General features: G+C 54.9%; 1 protein-coding gene across 2 annotated transcripts in view; it reads left to right on the top strand.

Annotated features, from left to right (window-relative positions):
* The window catches only part of LOC139240906 (coenzyme Q-binding protein COQ10 homolog A, mitochondrial-like), a 27,348-nt gene extending 5,053 nt beyond the window's left edge, over nt 1–22,295 (top strand). Inside the window, exons 2-5 of one of the 2 annotated variants that reach the window (XM_070869412.1) lie at nt 11,754–11,912; nt 12,974–13,166; nt 15,672–15,773; nt 19,150–22,295. In XM_070869412.1, the coding sequence (XP_070725513.1) occupies nt 11,754–11,912; nt 12,974–13,166; nt 15,672–15,773; nt 19,150–19,833 (1,138 nt within the window). In that variant the 3' untranslated portion in view covers nt 19,834–22,295. Of the gene's footprint in view, nt 1–11,753; nt 11,913–12,973; nt 13,167–15,671; nt 15,774–17,805 lie in introns of both variants that reach the window. The other variant, XM_070869413.1, reaches the window with a different exon arrangement.
* Nucleotides 22,296–22,528: the final 233 nt, after the last annotated feature.

The raw sequence follows: 22,528 nt of genomic DNA on the forward strand, positions 1-22,528 counted from the left end.
ATGTGACTGGTTTTTGGTCGACTTTGTTCCAGCGTAGCCCCTAGTTTTTATTTGATTGAACATTTGCACAAAAGGTAAACAACAGGCATTCTTGTTGATGAAATACTAGTAAATAGAGAGACGTGATCGGGGCCCAGGAGAGGTGAGAGTTCGGGGCCCGGGAGAGGCGAGGGCCCAGGAGAGGCGAAGGCCCCAGGGGCAGCACGGACCAGCCCACACTGTGCGATATGTGCGCGCACTGGGTCCGTGCAGCAGAGCAGGTCTGCAGTCGTCCTGGTTAACCCTTGCCACTGGACCAAGACCTCGCTCTGTCAAGCCCCGTGTGGTGGCTGGTGTGCAACGGTCACCCCACGTTAAAACAATCCACCCACAGGCATCTTCCACCCTTCAGGATGTAGTTCGGGACCTGGAATATCATTGAAACACCTGTGAACTCATCCGTTTTCGGCATGGAAGCAAGTCATCCTCGCTTCGAGGGACTGCCTATGATGATGGGGTGTGTGTGTGTCTATCTCTGTGTGGGGTTTTCTCTCCCTATCTTTGTGTGTATGTGTCTCTGTATCTGTGTGGGTGTACGTGTGTGTGTCTATCTCTGTGTGTGTGTGTCTCTCTCTACATGTGTGTGTCTCTCTCTCTGTCACTGTACATGTGTATATGTGTGTTTGTGTGTCTCTCTGTCTCTCTCTCTGTATATGTGTGTGTGTGTCTCTCTCTCTATATGTGTGTGTGTGTGTGTGTTTGTCTCTCTCTGTCTCTGTATATGTGTGTGTGTGTCTCTCTGTCTCTGTCTCTGTATATGTGTGTGTGTGTGTGTGTATGTCTGTATATGTATGTGTGTATGTCTCTGTCTCTGTATATGTGTGTGTATGTCTCTCTGTCTCTGTATATGTGTGTGTGTGTGTCTCTCTGTCTCTGTATATGTGTGTGTGTTTGTCTCTCTCTGTCTCTATATGTGTGTGTGTCTCTCTCTGTCTCTGTATATATGTGTGTGTGTCTCTCTGTCTCTGTATATGTGTGTGTGTGTGTGTGTGTCTCTCTCTCTGACTCTGTATATGTGTGTGTGTGTCTCTCTGTCTCTGTATATGTGTGTGTGGGTCTCTCTGTCTCTGTATATGTGTGTGTGTGTGTCTCTCTCTCTTTGTCTCTATATGTGTGTGTGTGGCTCTCTCTCTCTCTCTCAGTATATGTGTGTGTGTCTCTCTCTCGCTGTATATGTGTGCGTGTGTGTGTGTCTCTCTCTGTCTCTGTATATGTGTGTGTGTGTCTCTCTCTCTCTATATGTGTGTGTCTGTCTCTCTCTCTGTATATGTGTGTGTCTGTCTCTCTCTCTCTGTATATATGTGTGTGTGTCTCTCTCTCTGTCTCTATATGTGTGTGTGTGTGTCTCTCTCTCTCTCTGTATATGTGTGTGTGTGTCTCTCTCTCTCTGTCTCTGTATATGTGTGTGTGTGTGTCTGTATATGTATGTGTGTGTGTGTGTGTGTGTCTGTATGTGTGTATGTCTCTGTCTCTGTATATATGTGTGTGTGTATGTCTCTCTGTCTCTGTATATGTGTGTGTGTGTGTGTCTCTCTGTCTCTGTATATGTGTGTGTGTTTGTCTCTCTCTGTCTCTATATTGGTGTGTGTCTCTCTCTGTCTCTGTATATATGTGTGTGTGTCTCTCTGTCTCTGTATATGTGTGTGTGTGTCTCTCTCTGACTGTATATGTGTGTGTGTGTCTCTCTGTCTCTGTATATGTGTGTGTGGGTCTCTCTGTCTCTGTATATGTGTGTGTGTGTGTCTCTCTCTCTGTCTCTATATGTGTGTGTGTGGCTCTCTCTCTCTCTCTCTCTCTCAGTATATGTGTGTGTGTCTCAGTCTCGCTGTATATGTGTGCGTGTGTGTGTGTCTCTCTCTGTCTCTGTATATGTGTGTGTCTGTCTCTCTCTCTATATGTGTGTGTCTGTCTCTCTCTCTCTGTCTCTGTATATATGTGTGTGTGTCTCTCTCTCTGTCTCTGTATATGTGTGTGTGTGTCTCTCTCTCTCTGTATATGTGTGTGTCTGTCTCTCTCTCTATATGTGTGTGTCTGTCTCTCTCTGTCTCTGTATATATGTGTGTGTGTCTCTCTCTCTGTCTCTGTATATGTGTGTGTGTGTCTCTCTCTCTGTCTCTGTATATGTGTGTGTGTGTGTATCTCTCTCTCTGTCTCTATATGTGTGTGTGTGTATCTCTCTGTCTCTGTATATTTGTGTGTGTATCTCTCTCTGTCTCTGTATATATGTGTGTGTGTATCTCTCTCTGTCTCTGTATATATGTGTGTGTGTGTGTCTCTCTCTGTCTCTGTATATATATGTGTGTGTGTGTCTCTCTGTATATGTGTGTGTGTCTCTCTCTCTCTCTGTCTCTATATGTGTGTGTATCTCTCTCTCTGTCTCTGTATATATGTGTGTGTGTGTGTGTGTCTCTGTATATGTGTGTGTATCTCTCTCTCTGTCTCTATATGTGTGTGTATCTCTCTGTCTCTGTATATATGTGTGTGTGTATCTCTCGCTGTCTGTATCTGTGTGCGTGTGTATCTCTCTCTGTCTCTGTATATATGTGTGTGTGTGTGTGTGTCTCTCTCTCTGTCCCTGTATGTGTGTGTGTGTATCTCTCTCTGTCTCTGTATATGTGTGTGTGTATCTCTCTCTGTCTCTGTATATGTGTGTGTGTGTGTGTGTCTCTCTCTGTATATATGTGTGTGTGTCTCTTTCTCTGTCTCTGTATCTGTGTGTGTGTCTCTCTCTCTGTCTCTGTGTCTGTGTCTCTCTCTCTGTCTGTGTCTGTCTCTCTCTCTGTCTCTGTGTCTGTCTCTCTCTCTGTCTCTCTCTCTCTGTCTCTGTATCTGTGTGTGTCTCTCTCTGTGTCTATGTGTGTGTGTCTCTCTCTGTCTCTGTATCTGTGTGCGTGTGTATCTCTCTCTGTCTCTGTATATATGTGTGTGTGTGTCTCTCTCTCTGTCTCTGTATGTGTGTGTGTGTGTATCTCTCTCTGTCTCTGTATATGTGTGTGTGTATCTCTCTCTGTCTCTGTATATGTGTGTGTGTGTGTCTCTCTCTGTATATATGTGTGTGTGTGTCTCTCTCTGTCTCTGTATATGTGTGTGTGTGTGTCTCTCTGTCTCTGTATATATGTGTGTACAGAGACACATACACACACAGAGATAGACACACACACACACACACGCAACCCCACACAGATACAGAGACACACACACACACACAGTGTTTGAAGACCAGCTCCTCAAACCTACCACCATGCTCATGGTCTACAGGGCTGTAGTGATATCCGCCCTCCTGTATGGCTCAGAGACATGGACCATGTACAGTAGACACCTCAAGTCGCTGGAGAAATACCACCAACGCTGTCTCCGCAAGATCCTGCAAATCCCCCGGGAGGACAGACGCACCAACGTTAGCGTCCTCGACCAGGCCCAACATCCCCAGCATCGAAGCACTGACCACACTCGACCAGCTCCGCTGGGCAGGGCCACATTGTCCGCATGTCCCAGACACGAGACTCCCAAAGCAAGCGCTCTACTCGGAACTCCTTCACGGGCAAACGAGCCAAAGGTGGGCAGAGGAAACGTTACAGGGACCACCCTCAAAGCCTCCCTGATAAAGTGCAACATCCCCACCGACACCTGGGAGTCCCTGGCCCAAAGATCAGTCCGCCCTAAGTGGAGGGAGTGCATCCGGGAGGGCGCTGAGCACCTCGAGTCTCGTCGCCGAGAGCGTGCAGAAACCAAGCGCAGGCAGCGGAAGGAGCGTGCGGCAAACCAGTCCCACCCACCCCTTCCCTCAACGTCTATCTGTCCCACCTGTGACAGGGACTGTGGGTCCCGTATTGGACTGTTCAGCCAACTAAAGACTCATGGTTAGAGTGGAAGCAAGTCTTCCTCGATCCCGAGGGACTGCCTATGATGATGATGATGGTATCTGTGTGTCTGTCTCTCTCTCTGTCTCTGTGTCTCTCTGTCTGTCTCTCTCTCTGTCTCTGTGTCTGTGTGTCTGTCTCTCTCTCTGTCTCTGTGTCTGTCTCTCTCTCTGTCTCTGTGTCTGTCTCTCTCTCTGTCTGTGTGTCTCTGTGTCTGTCTCTGTGTCTGTCTCTCTCTCTGTCTCTGTGTCTGTCTCTCTCTCTGTCTCTGTGTCTCTCTGTCTGTCTCTCTGTCTCTGTGTCGGTCTCTCTCTCTGTCTCTGTGTCTGTCTCTCTCTCTGTCTCTGTGTCTGTCTCTCTCTCTCTCTCTCTCTGTCTCTGTGTCTGTCTCTCTCTCTGTCTCTGTATCTCTGTGTCTGTCTCTCTCTCTGTCTCTCTGTCTCTGTGTCTGTCTCTCTCTCTGTCTCTCTGTCTGTGTCTGTCTCTCTCTCTGTCTCTGTATCTGTGTGTGTGTCTCTCTCTCTGTCTCTGTGTCTGTGTCTGTCTCTCTCTCTGTCTGTGTCTGTCTCTCTCTCTCTGTCTCTGTCTCTGTGTCTGTCTCTCTCTCTGTCTCTGTCTCTGTGTCTGTGTCTCTCTCTCTCTCTCTGTCTCTCTCTCTCTCTCTCTGTATCTGTGTCTGTCTCTGTCTCTGTGTCTCTGTGTCTGTCTCTTTCTCTCTCTCTGTCTCTCTCTGTCTGTGTCTGTCTCTCTCTCTGTCTCTGTGTCTGTCTCTCTCTCTGTCTCTGTGTCTCTGTGTCTGTCTCTCTCTGTCTCTGTGTCTCTCTGTCTGTCTCTCTGTCTCTGTGTCTGTCTCTCTCTCTGTCTCTGTGTCTGTGTCTGTCTGTCTCTCTGCCTCTGTGTCTGTCTCTCTCTCTGTCTCTGTGTCTGTCTCTCTCTCTGTCTCTGTATCTGTGTGTGTGTCTCTCTCTCTGTCTCTGTGTCTGTGTCTCTCTCTCTGTCTCTGTGTCTGTGTCTCTCTCTCTGTCTCTCTGTCTGCATCTGTCTCTCTCTCTGTTTGTGTCTGTCTCTCTCTCTCTGTCTCTGTATCCGTGTGTGTCTCTCTCTCTGTCTCTGTGTCTGTCTCTGTCTCTGTGTCTGTCTCTCTCTCTCTGTCTCTGTATCTGTGTGTGTCTCTCTCTCTGTCTATGTGTGTGTCTCTCTCTCTGTCTCTGTATCTGTGTGCGTGTCTCTCTCTTGCTCTCTGCCTATGTCTGTCTCTCTCTCTCTCTGTCTCTGTATCTATGTGTCTCTCTCTCTCTCTGTCTCTTTCTCTGTCTCTGTATCTGTGTGTCTCTGTCTCTGTCTCTGTGTCTCTGTGTGTGTCTCTCTGTCTCTGTATCTGTGTGTGTGTCTCTCTCTTGCTCTCTGCCTATGTCTGTCTCTCTCTCTCTCTGTCTCTGTATCTGTGTGTGTGTCTCTCTCTCTGTCTCTGTGTCTGTGCCTGTCTCTCTCTCTGTCTCTGTGTCTGTGTCTGTCTCTCTCTCTGTCTCTGTATCTGTGTGTCTCTCTCTCTGTCTCTGTGTCTGTCTCTCTGTCTCTGTCTCTCTCTCTGTCTCTGTATCTGTGTGTGTCTCTCTCTCTGTCTCTGTGTGTGTCTCTCTCTCTCTGTCTCTGTGTCTGTGTCTGTCTCTCTCTCTGTCTCTGTCTCTCTCTGTCTCTGTATCTGTGTGTGTCTCTCTCTCTGTCTCTGTGTGTGTCTCTCTCTCTGTCTCTGTATCTGTGTGTGTCTCTCTCTGTCTCTGTGTCTATGTGTCTGTCTCTCTCTCTGTCTCTGTGTCTGTGTGTGTCTCTCTCTCTGTCTCTGTGTCTGTGTCTGTCTCTCTCTCTGTCTCTGTATCTGTGTGTCTCTCTCTCTGTCTCTGTCTCTGTCTCTGTGTCTGTCTCTCTCTCTGTCTCTGTATCTGTGTGTGTCTCTCTCTCTGTCTCTATGTCTATGTGTCTGTCTCTCTCTCTCTGTCTCTGTGTCTGTGTGTGTCTCTCTCTCTGTCTCTGTGTCTCTGTATCTGTCTCTCTCTCTGTCTCTGTATCTGTGTGTGTCTCTCTCTGTCTCTGTCTATGTGTGTGTCTCTCTCTCTGTCTCTGTATCTGTGTGTGTGTCTCTCTCTTGCTCTCTGCCTATGTCTGTCTCTCTCTCTCTCTGTCTCTTTAAGATTAGTAATACTTAATGGCTTTCGCCTCTGATGCAGGCCCAGGTTGCCGGGGACTAACGGGATTATTTCTGTGGCAGTCGGTGAGGCCATAGTTTGAGAATGAATGCAATTTTAACACACAGCTGGGGTGAGGAATCTGGGTGGGAATTGTGCCTACATATTTATAAATTATCTTGTTTTCAGTGTGAGTCAGTGAGAATAATCTCCTCCAGGCCTTGGCTCAAAGGGCAGCACTCCTTCCCCTCTGAGTCACAATGTTGTGAGTTCCAGTCCCACCCCAGAGACTTGGCCGACATTCCCAACGTTAGTACTGAGGGAGAGCGCACTGTCGGAGGGGCGGTACTGAGGGAGAGCGCACTGTCGGAGGGGAAGTACTGAGGGAGTGCCGCACTGTCGGAGGGGCGGTACTGAGGGAGTGCCACACTGTCGGAGGGGCAGTACTGAGGGAGTGCCGCACTGTCGGAGGGGCGGTACTGAGGGAGTGCCACACTGTCGGAGGGGCAGTACTGAGGGAGAGCGCACTGTCGGAGGGGCAGTACTGAGGGAGCGCTGCACTGTCGGAGGGGCGGTACTGAGGGAGCACCGCACTGTCGGAGGGGCAGTACTGAGGGAGAGCGCACTGTCGGAGGGGCAGTACTGAGGGAGTGCCGCACTGTCGGAGGGGCAGTACTGAGGGAGTGCCGCACTGTCGGAGGGGCAGTACTGAGGGAGTGCCGCACTGTCGGAGGGGCAGTACTGAGGGAGCGCCGCACTGTCAGAGGGGCAGTACTGAGGGAGTGCCGCACTGTCGGAGGGGCAGTACTGAGGGAGAGCGCACTGTCGGAGGGGCGGTACTGAGGGAGTGCCACACTGTCGGAGGGGCAGTACTGAGGGAGAGCGCACTGTCGGAGGGGCAGTACTGAGGGAGTGCGCACTGTCGGAGGGGCAGTACTGAGGGAGTGCCGCACTATCGGAGGGGCAGTACTGAGGGAGTGCCGCACTGTCGGAGGGGCAGTACTGAGGGAGTGCGCACTGTCGGAGGGGCAGTACTGAGGGAGTGCCGCACTGTCGGAGGGGCAGTACTGAGGGAGTGCCGCACTGTCGGAGGGGCAGTACTGAGGGAGTGCGCACTGTCGGAGGGGCAGTACTGAGGGAGTGCGCACTGTCGGAGGGGCAGTACTGAGGGAGAGCGCACTGTCGGAGGGGCAGTATTGAGGGAGTGCCGCACTGTCGGAGGGGCAGTACTGAGGGAGTGCGCACTGTCGGAGGGGCAGTACTGAGGGAGTGCCGCACTGTCGGAGGGGCAGTACTGAGGGAGAGCCACACTGTCGGAGGGGCAGTACTGAGGGAGTGCGCACTGTCGGAGGGGCAGACTGAGGGAGCGCCGCACTGTCGGAGGGGCAGTACTGAGGGAGCGCCGCACTGTCGGAGGGGCAGTACTGAGGGAGCGCCACACTGTCGGAGGGGCAGTACTGAGGGAGTGCCGCACTGTCGGAGGGGCAGTACTGAGGGAGCATTTACTGTCGGAGGGGCAGTACTGAGGGAGATGCCGTTTTCTGTCTGAGACATTAATCCGAGTCCCGGTCTGCCTTCTCATGTGTATATAAAAAAATCCCAGGGCCATTATTTCGAAGTAGAGAGGTATCCTGTGCTTAATATTTATCCCTCAATCAACGTCACTAAAAACATGATCTGGTCATTGTCACACTGTGGGAGCTTGCTGTGCGCACATTCGCTGCCTGGTATCCGACGATACAACAGTGACTACACCCCCGAAAACAATGTGCTTCATTGGGTGTAAAGCTCTCTGTGATATACAGGACAAGACCTGATCCATCCAGTCTCACACAACTGTGATACCTTGTGTGTCCCAATACACGCACAGCCCTTCCCCCACCCCACCCGTCTAATCTCCTGGGGGAGGTGAAGAATCAGAGAAAACCCAGCCCAATCGATGAAAATTCCTCTCCCACCCCCGAGGCAACCAAAACTAGTCCCGGAGCTCACATCATCCGTGCCCCCGTTACCTCCAGACTTGACTATTCCAACGCACTCCTGGCCAGCCTCCCACATTCTACCCCATGTAAACTAGAGGTGATCCAAAACTCGGCTGCCCCGTGTCCTAACTCACACCGAGTCCCACTCACCCATCACCCCCTGTGCCCCGTGTCCTAACTCGCACCGAGTCCCACTCACCCATCACCCCCTGTGCCCCGTGTCCTAACTCGCACCGAGTCCCACTCACCCATCACCCCCTGTGCTCACTGCCCCGTGTCCTAACTCGCACCCAGTCCCACTCACCCATCACCCCCTGTGCTCACAGCCCCGTGTCCTAACTCGCACCGAGTCCCACTCACCCATCACACCCTGTGCACACTGCCCCGTGTCCTAACTCACACCCAGTCCCGCTCACCCATCACCCCCTGTGCCCCGTGTCCTAACTCACATCCAGTCCCGCTCACCCATCACCCCCTGTGCTCACTGACCCCGTGTCCTAACTCACACCCAGTCCCACTCACCCATCACCCCCTGTGCTCACTGACCCCGTGTCCTAACTCGCACCGAGTCCCGCTCACCCATCACCCCCTGTGCCCCGTGTCCTAACTCACAGCGAGTCCCGCTCACCCATCATCCCCTGTGCTCACTGACCCCATGTCCTAACTCACACCCAGTCCCGCTCACCCATCACCCTCTGTGCTCACTGTCCCCGTGTCCTAACTCGCACCGAGTCCCGCTCACCCATCACCCCCTGTGCTCACTGACCCCATGTCCTAACTCACACCCAGTCCCGCTCACCCATCACCCCGTGTGCTCACTGCCCCGTGTCCTAACTCACACCCAGTCCCGCTCACCCATCACCCTCTGTGCTCACTGCCCCGTGTCCTAACTCGCACCGAGTCCCGCTCACCCATCACCCCCTGTGCTCAATGCCCCGTGTCCTAACTCGCACCCAGTCCCACTCACCCATCACCCCCTGTGCTCGCTGACCTTCATTGGCTCCCGGTTAAACAACGCCTCGATTTCAAAATTCTTATCCTTGTTTTCAAATCCCTTCAGGGCCCTTGCCCCCTCCCTATCTCTGTAACCCCCTCCAGCCCCTACACCCCTCCCTATCTCTGTAACCCCCTCCAGCCCCTACACCCCTCCCTATCTCTGTAACCCCCTCCAGCCCCTACACCCCTCCCTATCTCTGTAACCTGCTCCAGCCCCTACACCCCTCCCTATCTCTGTAACCCCCTCCAGCCCCTACACCCCTCCCTATCTCTGTAACCCAATCCAGCCCCTACACCCCTCCCTATCTCTGTAACCCCCTCCAGCCCCTACACCCCTCCCTATCTCTGTAACCCCCTCCAGCCCCCTACACACCTCCCTATCTCTGTAACCTTCTCCAGCCCCTACACCCCTCCCTATCTCTGTAACCTTCTCCAGCCCCTACACCCCTCCCTATCTCAGTAACCTTCTCCAGCCCCTACACCCCTCCCTATCTCTGTAACCTCCCCCAGCCCCTACACCCCTCCCTATCTCTGTAACCCCCTCCAGCCCTCCCTATCTCTGTAACCTCCTCCAGCCCCTACACCCCTCCCTATCTCTGTAACATCCTCCAGCCCCTACACCCCTCCCTATCTCTGTAACCTCCTCCAGCCACTACATCCCTCCCTATCTCTGTAACCTCCTCCAGCCCCTACACCCCTCCCTATCTCTGTAACCTCCTCCAGCCACTACATCCCTCCCTATCTCTGTAACCTCCTCCAGCCCCTACACCCCTCCCTATCTCTGTAACCTCCTCCAGCCACTACATCCCTCCCTATCTCTGTAACCCCCTCCAGCCCCTACACCCCTCCCTATCTCTGTAACCCCCTCCAGCCCCTACACCCCTCCCTATCTCTGTAACCTTCTCCAGCCCCTACACCCCTCCCTATCTCTGTAACCCCCTCCAGCCCCTACACCCCTCCCTATCTCTGTAACCGCCTCCAGCCCCTACACCCCTCCCTATCTCTGTAACCCCCTCCAGCCCCTACACCCCTCCCTATCTCTGTAACCCCCTCCAGCCCCCTACACACCTCCCTATCTCTGTAACCTTCTCCAGCCCCTACACCCCTCCCTATCTCTGTAACCTTCTCCAGCCCCTACACCCCTCCCTATCTCTGTAACCTCCTCCAGCCCCTACACCCCTCCCTATCTCTGTAACCTCCTCCAGCCACTACACCCCTCCCTATCTCTGTAATCTCCCCCAGCCCCTACACCCCTCCCTATCTCTGTAACCCCCTCCAGCCCCTTACACCCCTCCCTATCTCTGTAACCTCCTCCAGCCCCTTACACCCCTCCCTATCTCTGTAACCTCCTCCAGCCCCTACACCCCTCCCTATCTCTGTAACATCCTCCAGCCCCTACACCCCTCCCTATCTCTGTAACCTCCTCCAGCCACTACATCCCTCCCTATCTCTGTAACCTCCTCCAGCCCCTACACCCCTCCCTATCTCTGTAACCTCCTCCAGCCACTACATCCCTCCCTATCTCTGTAACCTCCTCCAGCCCCTACACCCCTCCCTATTTCTGTAACCTCCTCCAGCCACTGCATCCCTCCCTATCTCTGTAACCTCCTCCAGCTCCCACACCACTCCCTATCTCTGTAACCTCCTCCAGCCCCATAACCCCTCCCTATCTCTGTAACCCCCTCCAGCCCCTACACCCCTCCCTATCTCTGTAACCTGCTCCAGCCCCAACACCCATCCCTATCTCAGTAATCTCCTCCAGCCCTACACCCCTCCCTATCTCTGTAACCTGCTCCAGCCCCAACACCCATCCCTATCTCAGTAATCTCCTCCAGCCCTACACCCCTCCCTATCTCTGTAACTTCCTCCAGCCACCTACACCCCTCCCTATCTCTGTAACCTCCTCCAGCCCCTACACCCCTCCCTATCTCTGTAACCTCCTACAGCCCCCTACACCCCTCCCTATCTCTGTAACCCCCTCCAGCCCCTACACCCCTCCCTATCTCTGTAACCTCCTCCAGCCCCTACACCCCTCCCTATCTCTGTAACTCCCTCCAGCCCCTACACCCCTCCCTATCTCTGTAACCCCCTCCAGCCCCTACACCCCTCCCTATCTCTGTAACCCCCTCCAGCCCCTACACCCCTCCCTATCTCTGTAACCTCCTACAGCCCCCTACACCCCTCCCTATCTCTGTAACCTCCTCCAGCCCCTACACCCCTCCCTATCTCTGTAACCCCCTCCAGCCCCTACACCCCTCCCTATCTCTGTAACCCCCCCAGCCCCTACACCCCTCCCTATCTCTGTAACCCCCTCCAGCCCCTACACCCCTCCCTATCTCTGTAACCTCCTACAACCCCCGTCGAGATCTCTGTGTCCTCTAATTCTGCCTTCCAGTGCTTCCCCCGATTTCCATCGCTCCACCATCGGTGGCCTGGGCCCCAAGCTCTGGAACTCCCTCCCTAACCCTCTCCGCCCCTCTCCTCCTTTAAGATGCTCCTTGAAACCTCCCTCTTTGACCCAGCTTTTGGTCACTTGTCCGACCATCTCCCTATGTGGCTCATTGTTGCAAACGCCCCTATGAAGCGACTTGGGACATTTCACAAGATTCAAGGCACTGTACAAATGCAAGTTGTAAATGCAGGGACAGTTTTGTTGACCAGTAACGTTATTAATTGTGTGTGTTGTCCTCCAGGCGCCTGGCGTCTTGCATTACCATGGTGATGGGCAGAGGCCCCAAGCAGCAGCACCCTGTGGGGACCACAGGTCCGGCACTGGCGTCTCGAACCTTCTTCAACATTCCGGGATCGCTAACCAACAAGAGGAAAGAGTACGCAGAGAGACGGATACTTGGGTAAGCCTCTTGAACCCGTTACAGGCCCCTCTTGCAGGATCAGAGGGGTCAAGCAGCAAGAACCAGCCCGGTTGTAAAGGGCAGAGGTCATCGGGAACGCTCACAATAACCCCGAGAGAAGGGGGTTAAAGGAGGGTGAGGGGGTATTGAAAATGTTCAACTGTGCCCGCAAGCGACATTCAATTATTGAGGATCCAACAAGGTGCAGTTGGGAGGTATCACAAGGGGGGTGTGGTGTGACAGTGCCTGCTCTCGCTGAGTGAGCAGCACCCTCGCCTCGGAGTCAGAAGGTTATGGGTTCAAGTCCCACTCCAGGTCTTGTGCTCAAAAATCCAGGCTGACATTCCCAGGGAGTGCCGCACTGTCGTAGGGGCGGTACTGAGGGAGTGCCGCACTGTCGGAGGGGGCAGTACTGAGGGAGCGCCGCACTGTCGGAGGGGCAGTACTGAGGGAGCGCCGCACTGTCGGAGGGGCGGTACTGAGGGAGCCCCGCACTGTCAGAGGGGCGGTACTGAGGGAGCGCCGCACTGTCGGAGGGGCAGTACTGAGGGAGCACCGCACTGTCAGAGGGGCAGTACTGAGGGAGTCCCGCACTGTCGGAGGGGCAGTACTGAGGGAGCGCCGCACTGTCGGAGGGGCAGTACTGAGGGAGCGCCGCACTGTCGGAGGGGCAGTACTGAGGGAGTGCCGCACTGTCGGAGGGGCAGTACTGAGGGAGCGCCGCACTGTCGGAGGGGCTGTCCTTCGGATGAGACATTAAACCGAGGCCCCGCCTGCCCTCTCGGGTGGATGTAAAAGATCCCACGGCCACTATTTGGAAGAAGAGCAGGGGGAGTTCTCCCCGGTGTCCTGGGGCCAATATTAATCCCTCGACCAACATCACTAAAACAGATGATCTGGTCATTGTCACATTGCTGTGTGTGGGAGCTTGCTGTGTGTAAATTGGCGTTTCCCACATTACAACAGTGACTATGCTCCAAATAAAGTACTTCATTGGCTGTAAAGCGCTTTGGGACGCCCTGAGGAGGAGAAAGGTGCTATATAAATACCTCTGTGTCTAGGTACTCCATGCAGGAGATGTACAACGTGGTGGCCAATGTGGAGGACTACAAGCACTTTGTGCCCTGGTGTAAACGTTCATCGGTTCTCATGAAACGTACGGGTCACGCGAAGGCACAGCTGGAGATCGGATTCCCGCCGGTCGTGGAACGGTACACCTCGGTCATTACCCTGGTACGGCCACACCTAGTGAAGGTAGGCAGACCAGCTTCACCTGTACATTACTCAGTGTCACGATTAAACTCCCTCCGACAGTGCGGCACTCCCTCAGTACCGCCCCTCCGACAGTGCAGCTCTCCCTCAGTACTGCCCCTCCGACAGTGCAGCTCTCCCTCAGTACCGCCCCTCCGACAGTGCAGCTCTCCCTCAGTACTGCCCCTCCGACAGTGCAGCTCTCCCTCAGTACCGCCCCTCCGACAGTGCAGCTCTCCCTCAGTACTGCCCCTCCGACAGTGCAGCTCTCCCTCAGTACTGCCCCTCCGACAGTGCAGCTCTCCCTCAGTACTGCCCCTCCGACAGTGCAGCTCTCCCTCAGTACCGCCCCTCCGACAGTGCAGCTCTCCCTCAGTACTGCCCCTCCGACAGTGCAGCTCTCCCTCAGTACTGCCCCACTGACAGTGCGGCACTCCCTCAGTACCGCCCCTCCGACAGTGTGGCACTCCCTCAGTACCGCCCCTCCGACAGTGTGGCACTCCCTCAGTACCGCCCCTCCGACAGTGCGCCGCTCCCTCAGTACTGCCCCTCCGACAGTGCGGCACTCCCTCAGTACTGCCCCTCCGACAGTGCAGTACGGTGCTCCCTCAGTACCACCCCTCCGACAGTGTGGCACTCCCTCAGTACTGCCCCTCCGACAGTGCGGCACTCCCTCAGTACTGCCCCTCCGACAGTGTGGCACTCCCTCAGTACTGCCCCTCCGACAGTGTGGCACTCCCTCAGTACTGCCCCTCCGACAGTGTGGCACTCCCTCAGTACTGCCCCTCCGACAGTGCGGCACTCCCTCAGTAATGCCCCTCCGACAGTGCGGCACTCCCTCAGTACTGCCCCTCCGACAGTGCAGTACGGCGCTCCCTCAGTACCGCCCCTCCGACAGTGCGGCGCTCCCTCAGTACTGCCCCTCCGACAGTGCGCCGCTCCCTCAGTACTGCCCCTCCGACAGTGCGCCGCTCCCTCAGTACTGCCCCTCCGACAGTGCGCCGCTCCCTCAGTACTGCCCCTCCGACAGTGCGGCACTCCCTCAGTACTGCCCCTCCGACAGCGTGGCAAGGCCGGGCATTTATTGCCCATCCCTAATTGCCCCTTGAGAAGGTGGTGGTGAGCTGCCTTCTTGAACCGCTGCAGTCCGTGTGGTGAAGGTGCTCCCACAGTGCTGTTAGGGAGGGAGTTCCAGGATTGTGACCCAGCGACGATGAAGGAACGGCGATATATTCCCAAGTCGGGATGGTGTGTGACTGGGAGGGGAACTTGGAGGTGGTGGTGTTCCCATGCGCCTGCTGCCCTTGTCCCTCGAGGCGGGTAGAGGTGGCGGGTTTGGGAGGTGCTGCCGAAGAAGCCTTGGCGAGTTGCCGCGGTGCATCTTGTAGACGGTGCACACTGCAGCCACGGTGCGCCGGTGGTGGAGGGAGTGAGTGTTGGAGGTGGTGGAGGGAGTGAGTGTTGGAGGTGGTGGAGGGAGTGAGTGTTGGAGGTGGTGGAGGGAGTGAGTGTTGGAGGTGGTGGAGGGAGTGAGTGTTGGAGGTGGTGGAGGGAGTGAGTGTTGGAGGTGGTGGAGGGAGTGAGTGTTGGAGGTGGTGGAGGGAGTGAGTGTTGGAGGTGGTGGAGGGAGTGAGTGTTGGAGGTGGTGGAGGGAGTGAGTGTTGGAGGTGGTGGAGGGAGTGAGTGTTGGAGGTGGTGGAGGGAGTGAGTGTTGGAGGTGGTGGAGGGAGTGAGTGTTGGAGGTGGTGGAGGGAGTGAGTGTTGGAGGTGGTGGAGGGAGTGAGTGTTGGAGGTGGTGGAGGGAGTGAGTGTTGGAGGTGGTGGAGGGAGTGAGTGTTGGAGGTGGTGGAGGGAGTGAGTGTTGAAGGTGGTGGAGGAAGTGAGTGTTGGAGGTGGTGGAGGGAGTGAGTGTTGGAGGTGGTGGAGGGAGTGAGTGTTGGAGGTGGTGGAGGGAGTGAGTGTTGGAGGTGGTGGAGGGAGTGAGTGTTGGAGGTGGTGGAGGGAGTGAGTGTTGGAGGTGGTGGAGGGAGTGAGTGTTGGAGGTGGTGGAGGGAGTGAGTGTTGGAGGTGGTGGAGGGAGTGAGTGTTGGAGGTGGTGGAGGGAGTGAGTGTTGGAGGTGGTGGAGGGAGTGAGTGTTGGAGGTGGTGGAGGGAGTGAGTGTTGGAGGTGGTGGAGGGAGTGAGTGTTGGAGGTGGTGGAGGGAGTGAGTGTTGGAGGTGGTGGGGAGCGTGGCCCATCGAGCGGCCTGCTTTGTCCTGGATGGTGTCGAGCTTCTCGAGTGTTTGTTGGAGTTGCAACTCATCCAGGCAAGTGGGGAGTGTTCCCTCACACTCCTGACTGGTGGCTTGTCGATGGTTTGGGGATATTCTGATATTAACAAAACTGAAACTGCAGTGCAGGACCAGCGAGCCATGGCCTGGGTTCAGTGTCCAGTGTGTGAGGCCTGGGGCTGGGCCAGGTTTGCAGCCGAGTCCTGCTCTGTACTCATTTCCCTTCTCTCCCCATAGGCCGTGTGCACAGACGGGAAACTCTTCAACCATCTGCAGACTGCCTGGCGATTCAGCCCTGGCATTCCTGGCTACCCGCGCACCTGCACCGTCGATTTCTCGGTAAGCACCCCCTGCGTTTGCCGGAGTTCTTCAAATCATAGATACAGCACAAGAGCGGGTACTGAAGTTGCATGTTCAGCCATGAACTCATTGAATGGCGGTGCAGGCTCGAAGGGCTGAATGGCCTACTCCTGCACCTGTTTTCTATGTTCTGTAAGAGGCCATTCGGCCCATCATTCCTGCTACATTAGGGACAGGAGGAGGCCGTTTAGCCTCTCGAGCCTGTTGCATTAGGGACAGGAGGAGGCCGTTTAGCCCCTCGAGCCTGTTGCATTAGGGACAGGAGGAGGCCATTCAGCCCCTCGAGCCTGTTACATTAGGGACAGGAGGAGGCCGTTTAGCCCCTCGAGCCTGTTGCATTAGGGACAGGAGGAGGCCATTCAGCCCCTCGAGCCTGTTACATTAGGAACAGGAGGAGGCCATTCAGTCCCTCGAGCCTGTTACATTAGGAACAGGAGGAGGCCATTCACCCCCTCGAGCCTGTTACATTAGGAACAAGAGGAGGCCATTCAGCCCCTCGAGTCTGTTACATTAGGAACAGGAGGATCCCACTGGGCCCATCGTTGCCCGTGCTGTGCCGGCTCTGTGACAGAGCGACCCAATCAGTCCCACTCCCCCCTGCCCTTTCCTTCACAGCCCTGTGAATTTTTCCCCTTCCAGTATTTACCCAATTCCCGGTTTGAAAGTCACGATTGAATCTGCTCCCACCGCCCTTTCAGGCAGCGCGTTCCCGATCACAACAACTCGCTGCGTAAACACATTCTCCCCATCTCCCCCTCTGGTTCCATCGCCGATTATCGTCAATCTGTGTCCCTCTGGTTACCCCACCCTCCTGCCCCCGGGGAACAGTTTCTCCCCGATCTACTCCATCAAAACCCCTCCTGATTTTGAACCCCTCTATTAAATCTCCCCCTTAACCTTCTCTGCCCCAAGGAGAACAACCCCAGCTTCTCCAGTCTCCCCACGTCACTGAAGTCCCTCATCCCCCCGGGACCATTCTGGTCAATCTCCCTCTGCACCCTCTCCCAGGCCTACACACCCTCCCTACAGTGCGGGACCCAGAATTGGACACAATACTCCAGCTTAATTTTATTAAATGACTATTTTTGACTATTCCAATGCGCTCCTGGCTGGCCTCTCTCATTCTACCCGACGTAAACTAGAGGTGATCCAAAACTCAGCTGCCCCGTGTCCTAACTCGCACCGAGTCCCGCTCACCCATCAACCACTGTGCTCACTGCCCCCGTGTCCTAACTCGCACCGAGTCCCGCTCACCCATCACCCCCTGTGCTCACTGACCCGTGTCCTAACTCGCACCTAGTCCCGCTCACCCATCACCCCCTGTGCTCACTGACCTACATTGGCTCCCAGTCCGGCAACGCCTCAATTTTATAATTCTCATCCTCCTGTTCAAATCCCTCCGTGCCCCTCCCTATCTCTGTAACCTCCTCCAGCCCCTACACCCCTCCCTATCTCTGTAACCTCCTCCAGCCCCCTACACCCCTCCCTATCTCTGTAACCCCCTCCAGCCCTACATCCCTCCCTATCTCTGTAACCTCCTCCAGCCCCTACACCGCTCTCTATCTCTGTAACCTCCTCCAGCCCCTACACCCCTCCTTATCTCTGTAACCCCCTCCAGCCCCTACACCCCTCCCTATTTCTGTAACCTCCTCCAGCACCTACACCCCTCCCTATCTCTGTAACCCCCCTCCAGCATCACAACCCCCCCGAGATCTCTGCACTCCTCTAATTCTGCCCTCCTGACCATCCCTGATTATAATCGCTCCACCATCGGTGGCCGTGCCTTCTGTTGCCTGGGCCCCAAGCTCTGGAACTCCCTCCCTAAACCTCTCTAGCTCCCTACCCCTTCAAGACGCTCCTGAAAACCCACCTCTCTGACCCAGCTTTTGGTCACCCGCTCTCCCTATGCGGCTCGGTGCCCCACTGATCTATTGCTCACACTGCTGGGAAGCGGCTTGGGACGTTTCACTCTGTTGACGGCGCTGTACAATGTAAGTTGTTGTTGTTACAGATCTCCTTCGAGTTCCGATCGTTCCTGCACTCCCAGCTGGCTCGAGTTTTCTTTGACGAGGTGGTGAAACAGATGGTGGCGGCCTTTGAGCGCAGGGCGTCGCTGCTGTACGGTCCGGAGACACGTGTCCCGCGGGAGCTGATGTCTGAGCCCGTCGAGGAGACGTGAGGAGTGGGGGGGGGTAGAGCGACCCTGGCCCGGGGCATGACCCTTTGGACCAACACTCGCTACCCTCCATCACCGTTACTCTGCGCCCTGCGCTGTTATCCTGGGGAGGGCAGTCGGAGGACTTGTACGATCAGCAAACCACCGAGAAGAGGCCAAGGAAGGAACTGCCGCACTCCCACGCGTGACTGCTTAACCTCGGGGTATTAATCCCTCTTCTGTCCCCCCCTGGGGATGTGGTGGCTGAATTGCTCGCCTCCGGAAAGACAAAAACAAGCCAAACGCAAGGGTTGCTTCATCCCTCGGTCGACCGACCAGACACTGTGTCTCCAATCACAGCGTGGACACTGGGAAAACTGCAATATCTTGTAGCCATGGTGCTGTGCACGTATATTTACACGTATCTGTGTGTGTGTACTTGTTCCCATGCGTGTGTGTACACGACCCTGTGTGTACACATGTTCCCGTGGGTATGTGTACACGACCCTGTGTGCGCGCGTATGTACATGTTTCCATGGGTGTGTATACACAAGTACCTGTGTAAATGGGGGGGTGTGTATACCTGATCCTGTGTGTGCATGTGTCCATGTTCCCATGGGTGTGAATATACAAGTGCCTGTGTAAATGGGTGTATGTATACACGACCCTGTGTGTGCTGTGTGTGTACATGTTCCCGTGGGTGTGTATATACAAGTGCCTTTGTAAATGGCTGTGTGTATACACGACCCTGTGTGTGCTGGGTGTGTACATGTTCCCGTGGGTGTGTATACACAAGTGCCTGTGTAAATGGGTGTATGTATACACAACCCTGTGTGTGCGTACATGTTTCCATGGGTGTGTATATACAAGTGCCTGTGTAAATGGGGGTGTGTATACACGACCCTGTGTGTGCGCTGTGTGTGTACATGTTCCCGTGGGTGTGTATATACACAAGTGCCTGTGTAAATGGGTGTATGTATACACGACCCTGTGTGTGCGTACATGTTTCCATGGGTGTGTATATACAAGTGCCTGTGTAAATGGGTGTATGTATACACGACCCTGTGTGTGCGTACATGTTTCCATGGGTGTGTATATACAAGTGCCTGTGTAAATGTGTGCGCGTGTGTGTGTACACAACCCTGTGTGTGTGCATAGTCATGTTTAAATATTGATCCTCCTGGGTTATTTTAATGCCAGGGTCGACAAAGACACAGCCCTCTGGGGAGCGTGATTGGCAGAGAGGGGGTAGGGAAAGCCAATTCCAGCGATACCCTGCTCCTGACAAAATGTCGAGAACACAAACTCATCATCACCAACACCCTGTTCCGCCAGAGGAATAAATACAAGGCAGCGTGGCAACACCCTCGCTCCAAACACTGGCACCTGCTCGACTATGTCATCGTCCGAGCCAGGGATCGCAGGGATGTGCACATCACCCGTGCTATGACAGGAGCCGACGATTGCTGGACAGACCACCGCCTAATCCCATCCATCATCGATATTAACATAGCCCCAAAGCAGAGGGGACAGCAGAAGCAGTGCCGCAAAAACGGTAATACCGGGGCACTGAGAGACCCAGCTAAGAGAGCCCTATACAGCCATCGCCTCACAGCTAACCTGGCGTGCCTTGATGACCCTGAGATGCTGAATGCCCACGGTGCTTGGTCTGTCCTCCAGGCCTCTATAACCAGTGCCTGTGAAGAGACTCTCGGTCACTCAACCAGGAAACACCAGGACTGGTTTGACGAAAATGATCAGGAGATCCAAGAGCTAATAGATCGTAAGCGCAGAGCATTTGTGAGCAACAACCCAACTTGGGAGCAGCAAAGCAACGTTACAGACGGCTCAAGGCTCAGGTCCAACATAAGACCTGGGACCTAAAGAACAGGTGGTGGATGGAGAAAGCACAGGAGATACAGCAGCTGGCCGACAGCCACGAAATGCGAGGATTCTTCGCTGCAGTCAAGGCCACCTACGGTCCAAACTCCCAAGGACCCACACCACTGCTGGCCAAGAACAGGGAAACACTCTTCAAGGACACCGAGGCTGTCAGGGCCCGCTGGAAGGAGCACTTTGAGGATCTCCTCAATCGAGACTCTGCCTTTGACTCGAGTGTTCTCGACTCCATCCCGCAGCATGCGACCCACCACCACCTCAGTGTGACCCCAACGCTACACGAGGTAGAAAAAGCCATAAAACAGCTCAAGAACAACAAGGCTACGGGTGCGGATGGAATTCCTGCTGAGGCGCTAAAGTATGGCGGAGATACGCTGTTGGCGTGGATACATGACCTCATCTCTCTCATCTGGTGGGAGGAAAGCACGCCGGGAGATCTCAGAGATGCAGTGATCGTGACCATCTTTAAAAAGGGGACAAGTCCGACTGCGGCAACTACAGGGGAATCTCCCTATCATCAACCACTGGGAAAGTTGTCGCTAGAGTCCTCCTCAACCATCTTCTCCCTGTGGCCGAGGAGCTCCTCCCGGAGTCACAGTGTGGGTTTCGTCCCCTCCGGGGAACGGACATGATCTTTGCAGTGCGACAGCTGTAGGAAAAATGCAGGGAGCAGCGCCAGCCCTTATACATGGCCTTTTTGATCTTACAAAAGCCTTTGACACTGTCAACCGCGAGGGTCTATGGAGCGTCTTCCTCCATTTCGGACGCCCCCAAAAGTTTGTCGCCATCCTCTGCCTGCTCCACGAGACAGTCAGGCCGTGATCCTGACCAATGGATCCATCACAGACCCAATCCACGTCTGGACCGGGGTCAAACAGGGCTGTGTCATCGCTCCAACCCTCTTCTCAATCTTCCTCGCTGCCATGCTCCATCTCACAGTCGACAAGCTCCCCGCTGGAGTGGAACTAAACTACAGAACCAGTGGGAATCTGTTCAACCTTCGCCCTCTCCAGGCCAGGTCCAAGACCACCCCAACCTCTGTCCTCGAGCTACAGTACGCGGACGATGCCTGCGTCTACGCACACACAGAGGCTGAACTCCAGGATATAGTCGACGTATTTACTGAGGCGTACGAAAGCATGGGCCTTACGCTAAACATCCGTAAGACAAAGGTCCTCCTCGCAGCACAGCACTGCCCCCCAGTCATCAAGATCCACGGCGCAGCCCTGGACAACGTGGACCATTTCCCATACCTCGGGAGCCTCCTATCAACAAGGGCAGACATCGACGAGATCCAACACCGCCTCCAGTGCAGCCTTCGGCCGCCTGAGGAAAAGAGTGCTCGAAGACCAGGCCCTCAAATCCACCACCAAGCTCATGGTCTACAGGGCTGTAGTGATACCCGCCCTCCTGTATGGCTCAGAGACACGGACCATGTACAGCAGACATCTCAAGTCGCTGGAGAAATACCACCAACGATGTCTCCGCAAGATCCTGCAAATCCCCTGGGAGGACAGACGCACCAACGTTAGCGTCCTCGACCAGGCCAACATCCCCAGCATCGAAGCACTGACCACGCTGGGCGGGCCACATTCCCGACACAAGACTCCCAAAGCAAGCGCTCTACTCGGAACTCCTTCACGGGCAAACGAGCCAAAGGTGGGCAGAGGAAACGTTACAAGGGACCACCCTCAAAGCCCTCCCTGATAAAGTGCAACATCCCCACCAACACCTGGGAGTCCCCGGCCCAAAGACCAGTCCGCCCTAAGTGGAGGAAGTGCATCCGGGAGGGCGCTGAGCACCTCGAGTCTCGTCGCCGAGAGCGTGCAGAAACCAAGCGCAGGCAGCGGAAAGAGCGTGCGGCAAACCAGTCCCACCCTCCCCTTCCCTCAACGTCTATCTGTCCCACCTGTGACAGGGACTGTGGTTCCCGTATTGGGCTGTTCAGCCACCTCAGGACTCGTGTTTAGAGTGGAAGCAAGTCTTCCTCGATTCCGAGGGACTGCCTATGATGATGGTGATGTTTAAATATACACATGGCTGTGTGTATGTGTATATTTGCACATGTCTGTGTGAGCGTGTGTGTGTGTCTGTATACCTATGTCTGTACATATCCATAACATGTGTGTGTAGCTCCTTTCAAAAATGATTATTTGTGTGCGTCATTTAAGGCCGGGGGCCGAGTCTCGGTTGTCTGAGCTAACCTTGGAGTTTACGACCAGAGTGATTTTATTTTTGAGCACGTCTGTTTCGTGCCATTCCTTTGTGGGTTGTCTCTTTCTGTCCCTCCTGTCCGAACAGATAACTGGAAACGGAGAGGCACCTGTTGAATTGTGCGGACCATGTGCTCCCTTCGTGCCCCAGCGCGAGAGGTTGCTAAGGGTAGGGTTCACATCCACTGCTCGCCCTCCCTCCCTCCCTCCCCACACAGGCTAAATTCAGTCACCAGGCGGGCTGTGCCATATCCTGGGGGGGGGGGGGGGCACGTAACCAACAATTACACGGGGGAAAGGGAGGGGGCAGGGCGGGTCTGTCGATGGTGAAGAGAGAGAGAGAGAGAGAGAGAGAGAGAGACCAGGGGGGGGAAAGGGACTGTGTGCCCGATTAATTGTCCAATCGGCACGGGACCTGGTGGGTATATTGGGAGAGGCATTGGGGAGATAATTGGGTGTGTGTGTGT

The sequence above is a fragment of the Pristiophorus japonicus genome, chromosome X (genome assembly GCF_044704955.1).
Source record: "Pristiophorus japonicus isolate sPriJap1 chromosome X, sPriJap1.hap1, whole genome shotgun sequence".
Lineage (NCBI taxonomy): Eukaryota > Metazoa > Chordata > Chondrichthyes > Pristiophoridae > Pristiophorus > Pristiophorus japonicus.